A 7,500-nucleotide genomic window follows, 5' to 3' on the forward strand; every position below is an offset into this window, starting at 1 on the left:
AAAGAATCACTGAACAAGGAGCTTCCAGATGCAACAGAGACACAGTCTGTGTCTGTCTCTTTTTTATTTCATAAGAAAATAAAAAGATATCATTATGCAGTAACCACAAAAGCCACCACCTATTTTCTCACCCTCTGTGCTAAGTGGAGATGTTGTACTGCAGGATATCATGCTGGTCTGTCTGTGTTTATACTCATCATCCACTAACCTTTTAACCAACGGCCTGGCCTTGCCCAAGGACTCTCAGACTCGGGTGGACTCAATTTAAGCCTGAAGTTTTAGAGTCTGCTCGGCTTTTCATCTCTTGTTATCATCTGTGATTTACGGTTGCATCCAATTTAAACTTGAACCTCAGATATAATACATAGAGATAATTTAGAGTGATAATTTATCCTTAGGGTGTAGCCAAAATGTACGACCAAATAATATCAGCCAAGCTTAGACTTAGAAGCTTGTTCGGATAAAAAAAGATTCCTGCTTCATGCTTCTTTTGTTTTGTTTATGATGCTTGGACTCCGGGCATTGCCTCTCACACTGGGAGCAGCGAGACGTGACGAGACGTGCCGGCTTCTCGAGGTGCAGAGCCACCTCAGGGTGTGGTCACACTGCGAGACCGTCCCTCCGTGGGGGCCTCGTCTCCTAGACGCCCCCAGCTGACCCCACCCGCTGGCTCTGCCGTGGCCCCAGGGTCTCGTCCCGTTCAGGGGCCCCGTGCATGCTGTCTCTGGACGTGCTGGGCCTGGCCTGGAAAAGTGCTCGGAGCAGATGTTTGGTGAAGGTGTTAATTATAGCACACTCTGTCACTCCGCGTCCAAGATGCGGTGACATCTTTGTTAAGCCAACTGCAGGCTGGCAATTACAATCCAATCGCTCTCCGAAAGGAATTTAATGAGGGAGTTTTTACAGATTTATTTCCCTCAGAAGTTAATATCATTTGGCAGTGGAACTGGCAGATTAGTCGATGGCCTTACTGCAGGACCTGGTCTACCACCGTACGGGGAGAGATTCCAACAGTCTGTACTCAAACCAAAGTAGCTGTGGCTGAACAAATTACAATTTTATTTATACCTTGTAGTAACAGACTGTATTGGTCATATTTTTTCCTTCTAGCTGAAATATTTTTCCCCGTTCAGTCCTTACCATTGAGGCAGTGCAATTGTTTTGCTAACATTATGACAGTCGATATTAGCTGATGATTCAGTGGTAAAATGGAACTTGGACCTAGACTGGAGAATTTAACAGCAGTCCAGAGAGGTAGACATCTGTTTATGTTATTTTCCACTCTGACTTTTTTTTTGAGAGGGGGGGGGGGTCGATAGATAATTTGCCTACCAGTGTGTTGAAATGAGATGGAGTATCTGAAACAGTCATTTCTGACCCTCCCTCTACAAATATTGACTGCCTTTGTAATCTGACTTGGAGCAGTCAGGAAACTCAATTAGCAGGCAGACTGCCAAGCTTAGTCTATTGTCTCGTCTTCATGAGGATGTAGAGGCAGGGGGAGCGTGAGACTCCACTGGGCTCATTTCTGACCTGCTATCTTGATCTTTGTTGCCAAAGACAGGGGGAGATAAGCGAATGAATAGGGCAAATCGAGCAAATAAATCATAAAAAAAAATCATTAAAAAAAAAAAAGATTTTAAAAGCTCTCAACCCATTTTGTGTCTTGGAGACCAGCTTTTGAGAGTATCTATTGAGGCACCCCCCCCCCATGGTTCTGCTGCCCTTTTCACACATTTGAAAACACTCCATAAAACAAAGGCTTGTTTTGCAGTTGTTTAGTCTGGTTTGAGTTGTTTTCGTCTGTTTGTTCCGCCTTGTGAGAGTAACTGAAAAAAAAGAGGGGAAGATAGGGGGGCAGAAATGTGGTACTTGTCTGGAAAGCTTCATAAATAAAGGATGGAGAAGCGTGCGCGCGCGGCAGGAGTAGCTGAGGGCCTGTCAGACACTTCTCCGATGTCAGTCACAGGCTGAGAGAGAGAGAGAGAGAGAGAGAGAGGGATAGAGAGAGCGAGAGACAGAGAGAGAGAGACGTCACAGAGCCTGAGGGCCTCTGCCAGCCTGTTCCATCCCAAACTCCCCACATCACCTCCGGTCGCCCTATCGCCTCAGCGTTTAGCCCAGATTGGGCCTCTTGTGAGAGCCTGGTGGCTGTTTTACAGTAGCTGCTGCTGCTGCTGCTGCTGCGGAAGTCAACTGGGGCAGAGTGTGGAAAAGTGAGCGGGTTCTGACAGGAAAGTGGAGCTGGGAGGACGGACGGTGGTGGTGGTGACTGAAGAGAGGCAGAGGATGACTGGATTGTTTTTCTGTTTTTCCCCGTCGTGACTCCCACACTCTCTCTCTCTTTCTCTCTCTCTCTCTCTCTCTCTCTCTCTCTCTCTCTCTCTCTCTCTCTCTGTCAGACGCGCCCATCTTGTGACAGGTGACAAGAAATCAAGAAGGTCACGTCACTTTGAAACGGGAAATGTTTTTTTTTGTGCCCCCCACGGATTCTCTCCAATGACACCCCCCCCACCCCCCACCCCCCTCCCGCAACCAGTCCCAACCTCACCCTTTCCACCTCTCTCAACCTCCCACTCCCGTGCCCTGGCGGCTCTGGCAAATTTCTTTTTTTTTTTTTCTCCGTCGTTGGTTATGCTGTTTGTTCAGGCGCAGTTTGAAGCTGCTATTGTTCTCTCTGCCAGACGAGCCCTGTGAACTTTTGTACCTGTTGTTGTTTTTTCTGCTAACGACCTTGCTAGCGCGCTGCCGCTGTTGCTGTGTCTGTTCCACCTCCAGTCCCGCTGTTGGTGGGTCTTGCGCTCGCTACCGCGGCTCCCGTCTCTGCCGTCTTTTGGCGCTGCTCTTGCCGCTGGGTTTGTTGACTTTTTTTTTCGTCTGATTTTATTTGCGTGTGTGTGGGTTTACCTCCCACGGCTGTGTTGCTGTGAAATATTGGCGTACAGTTAAGTGGGAGGAGTGTTTTAGGTTTGTAGCTGACAGTGTTGTTGCCCCCTCTGCCTGTTTAGGTTTAGAGCAAAATTTATTTGGCTCTGAAGCCAGCTGGCCTGCCACACACACATACACACACACACACACACTAACAACAGCCTGCAAGATATATCAAGTTAAAAAGTAATGTTTTTTTCAGAGTACAAAATGCCCTACAACCCACTATACTAGGCCCTAATTACTTCAGTGACATTGTATTGATGGAAATGGAGTGTCACCTTTGTCAGGTCAATACTTTTACTTCTACATACTCAAAAGCAGAGTACAGATAGTGGACTTGAAGCAAACAATTAGTTTGTAGTGGTTCTCAGTCCTACTGTAGCCCTTCCACTTCTCAGTGTAATTTCATCTAACCTGCATAGCTGATTAAACATCATTGGTTGACTCTAGATGAGTTTGAATGCCCGATTTACTTATCAAGGGCATTGACCGCACAGTGACCTCAGTAAACCCAAGTTGAAGGGTGTCTTGAACAATACTATTTATGTAGTTATGAAAAAAAGCCCCCCCCCCAAAAAAAAAAAAAAAAAAAAAAAAACTCAACACAAAGTTATAAACAAAACAGTCACAATGACGTCCATCTGCACTAATGTGCTGCCCCAGGTCCTGGCTGTCCATTGTGTATTGATAACCATGGTTCTCTTCACAGTGTTGCAATGAATCCCCTATTGTAATCCACCATTGACTGTGCACAGCTCCAGCGTTTTGGCTATTTACTGGTACATCTCTGCTGTGACCCCATTTACATACTCACACTCACCCATTCAGCTGTCCCCAAACCCCGCTTTGTCTCTGCAGGAAGCTCCATTTACATAAGAAGCTTATGCCAGACATACTTTTTCACCTCCTTATTAAATAGAACAAAGAAATGCAAAACCGTCTTGGGCCCAGTTATAAATGTTCGTATTGCCAAAAACTCTTATTTATGGGATTGGAATAGAAAAAAAGTAGATACTTTATGCACAAGTTATAATTCTTTCAAAATGTATTTACTTTTTTCCAGTGTACATATTAATGGCCTTGACCCTGACCTCGTTGCGTGAATGAGTACTGGCGTGAGTCATTTGAGTGAAAGGACAGGTCTCTTGAGTACCTGTAAAAAACAGACTTGACCCTGTCTCTTTATTCATCTCAAGGACTATGTGGGAAGTTTGCAAAAGTATTTGAGACTTTTTTAGGCCTCTGCCAAAGTAGTTGCGCCCTGGGAAATGTGCTTTTGTGCGTCTGTCTCTCTATCTCTCACTCTCTCTCTTGAGTTAATTAGATCATGTGATGTAAGTAACTCGCACCAAACTTTAATATGCTAAACACTTTAGGTAATTAACATTAACATCCTTTGCTCTGCAGAGAAGGTTACACAGCATTGGGATACTTTGTCTTGTCAAGTTGTCATACAGTTCATAGTGGTCTAGTTTAAACCTGAAAACCATTGCCGTAAGCCACAGTGTCCAGTAGCCTATATGAATAGGGAAAACATAAGATCATGACGAGGTATGTTTATGTTGATGAACACCTGGACTAACCTGAATGCATTTTGCATTCTCTGCAACCTTGTATACCTTGTGTAATTAGACCACAATCTATTGAGAAATCACGGTAGGATGGATGACATTCATTTACTACTGATCACACAAATCAGACTTAATTTTCCCAGACTAGTTTTTCAAGGGATTTAAGCTTTTAAAACAAAGATTTCATTCTTTTTGAAAAAGCCTACTACAGTAGGAGTTCAAAGCTTGCCAGTATATTCAAAATGCAATAATTGCATTAACGATAACACAAGTTTGTTTTTGTGCCCTTACTAATAAAGAAATATGTGAGCATAATGTAGCATCCTTCGAAAAAAGGTGTGATATATTTTTCTAGATGGATAAATCAGACAACTGCCCTATAGCTTTTTGTGAAAGACTAGTAGCTAGCGTAATAATCAAATGTATTGGAATTCAAGGACACGTGTGTGGGGTAGGTATGGAGGCATGGTAAGTAAAGGATGAGTATTCACCAAAGCTCTTATCAAAGCTATTCAGCTTAAAGACCTTGAGAAGATTTGTATGAAGTTACTTTCCAAAACATTTCATATACAGTATATAAGGATAAAAGTACATGAATACATGTACTTTTAGCATTTCATATAAGAGTATGTAATTACTGGTACATTTATTTTTCTCTATTTCCCTCCCACTAGCAAGATGTGGAGGACTTGCTGGAGGACGAAGATGAAGACTATGACAAAGACGACAAGGTAAGTATTTCAATTCTCAGTGGACAGGCTTGAACGTTTTCAAAAACATATAAATCCCCAACTTTCACACACACATAAAAAAAACCCTGAAACATTCGCAAACTGACACCCCTACACCTGCTTGACAAGTCTGTGAGTAGTATTTGTCCTTGTGTGTGTGTTTGTGCGTGTGTGTTTTCCATGTTGATGAGTACTCTTATGAGCCTTGTCTCAGTCTGCTTGGCTCATTCCCTGCCGACAAAGTGGGTCTTTCCTCTCTCCTTGACATCTGAAGGGCTCTTTCATGTTCGGGGGAGAGTAGGGGCAGCTCTTCCACACCTCAAAGTGCCGAGTAATGTCTGCTGGCTAGTGCTCTCGCTCTCTCTCTCCCTCTCTTTCTCTCCTTCTCTCTCTCCCTCTCTCTCTCTCCCCCCTCTGTCTCTCTCACTTTCCTTCTCTCTCTCCCTTACTCTCTCACTCCCCCTCTCTCCATCTCTATCTCTCCCGTCCTCTCTCTCCCTCCCTCTCCCTCTCTCCATCTCTCTATCTCTCCCGTCCTCTCTCTCCCTCCCTCTCCCTCTCTTTTTCTCTCCCTCCTCGTGAAGCCCCGGTCTGTCTCTGTCTCGCCGCCGCTGGTAACCCGTGTGATTGAGCTGTTGCCTCCCTACCTCAGAATAAAGGTGAATCGCACACTCATAAATAAGGCCGCCCGTGGGCCTCGAGTGTGTCGAGCCTCTGATATTTCTCTGGGACTTTGAAGTGCAATTAATTGTATTCAAATGGCCGTGGGGGGAATGCTCATTAGACAGAGACAGCGAACAGAGAGAGAGAGAGGGGGGAAAAGAAAGAAAGGCCGGATGCTTGCAAGCACACTGGCTCACAAACCAGCCCTTTAAACCCCCCCCCATAGGCCAGAAACTTTGTCTCTCCCTGAACTGTGCGAGAGGATGGGAAGGGCCATGGTTGGAATGATGAAGATGTTCTGCCGTGTTTCTTTGTACTGCTGGCAGTTTGTTTTTGTTTGGTCGGATTGCGCGGTAGCTCTCAGAGGAACGCAGGCGATGAAGCAGACTCAAGGTGGAAGCTAAGTCATTCCTGAGCGAAAAAAGCTACAGTACGCCTTAGGGCAAGAGGGAATCAAGAGGGAGCATACCAGAGATTCTGCAGAGAATCGAAATGAAAAAAAAACAAAAAAACATTGAGTTACAAATGCATCTGGCTTATACCCGTTTAGAAAGCGCTTTGCTCTTTTAGCAACAGGTGTCTCTCTTTGTTCTTAATGAGGAATCAGACAGTTATTGTAAGGCCTTGTGAAGATTTTAATCATGAGTAATTGACAGGGATATGTTACCGTTGTAGAATTTCCGCCTTGATCTTGCGTTAATAAAATTGAAACTACCCCTCAGCTTGTTGTTACTGTGTTTTATTAGTACCACCTGGACAAAATGATTAAATGAACACCAAATGCTTTTGCCATGTAAAAATGGCTTCCCCCCAGGGAGGCTCTCCTGTAAGGTTGCTGTGCTGTTGCTGGTGCTTGTTTGTTCTAGAAAGTGGACTTTAACCAAGCTTTACCTGTAGTGCAAATTTGATCCTAATCGTGTTAACTTTACAATCGCCTCAATGTCCTAGCCTCGTTTATTTTGCGTAACTCCGACAAATGAGGCATTTCAGCCGTTGCAAATGGGGCAGTTTCGCCATGATAATTGAACAAGCAAGACATTTTTCATAAAAAGCAACTTGATCCCTGGAAAATTATATAGGCCCAGGATTTTTTTTTCTTCAGTTTTGTCATCCATGTTATTGAAACCCAGCCTTGCCCTAAGCCCCTTGAATATAAAAGAGTGTGAGTTTGAGGTCAGAGGTTTAGAAAAGCAAATTTTGCTCCCTGTCCACATTGATTAAACTTCCCCCCCACTGGAAGGAGACTCTGGTTGTTCACATTCCATGCGCCTTCATGGTGATGACAGAACGGCAATTGGAGTTGAAGAAAATCCCCCCTCATCCCAATCTGCTAAAGGTTGATTTCCCTCGTCCCTTTGCTTTCCTTTCCATTCGGCTGAGGCTTAGATCATCAGAAAGGATTCTCAGATTTTATAATGACAAAAATGCATCCTGTGACCAGCAGCTCGACAATTATGACTCCACATTGGGACAGACCCGTCATCACAGCGAATTCGGATATTATAATCACGGCTAGTTAAATCACCACAAAGACCACACTTTTTTTTTTTTCTTCTTTCTGAAACCTCTTATTGCTGTCTCTGTGCAAAAAAGAGTGATATTTG

General features: G+C 44.2%; 1 protein-coding gene across 6 annotated transcripts in view; it reads left to right on the forward strand.

Annotated features, from left to right (window-relative positions):
* LOC143127500 (multiple C2 and transmembrane domain-containing protein 1-like) overlaps nt 1-7,500 on the forward strand; it is a 164,728-nt gene that overhangs the window by 129,179 nt on the left and 28,049 nt on the right. For all 6 annotated transcript variants that reach the window (XM_076289044.1, XM_076289047.1, XM_076289046.1 and 3 more), the window contains one exon: nt 5,177-5,233. In XM_076289044.1, coding sequence (XP_076145159.1) covers nt 5,177-5,233 — 57 coding nt within the window. The remainder of the gene's footprint in view (nt 1-5,176; nt 5,234-7,500) is intronic.

The sequence above is a fragment of the Alosa pseudoharengus genome, unplaced genomic scaffold (genome assembly GCF_046254945.1).
Source record: "Alosa pseudoharengus isolate Yale_2024_CS ecotype anadromous, Long Island Sound unplaced genomic scaffold, YU_APseudo_1.1 YU_APseudo_1.1_scf_17, whole genome shotgun sequence".
Classification (NCBI taxonomy): domain Eukaryota; kingdom Metazoa; phylum Chordata; class Actinopteri; order Clupeiformes; family Clupeidae; genus Alosa; species Alosa pseudoharengus.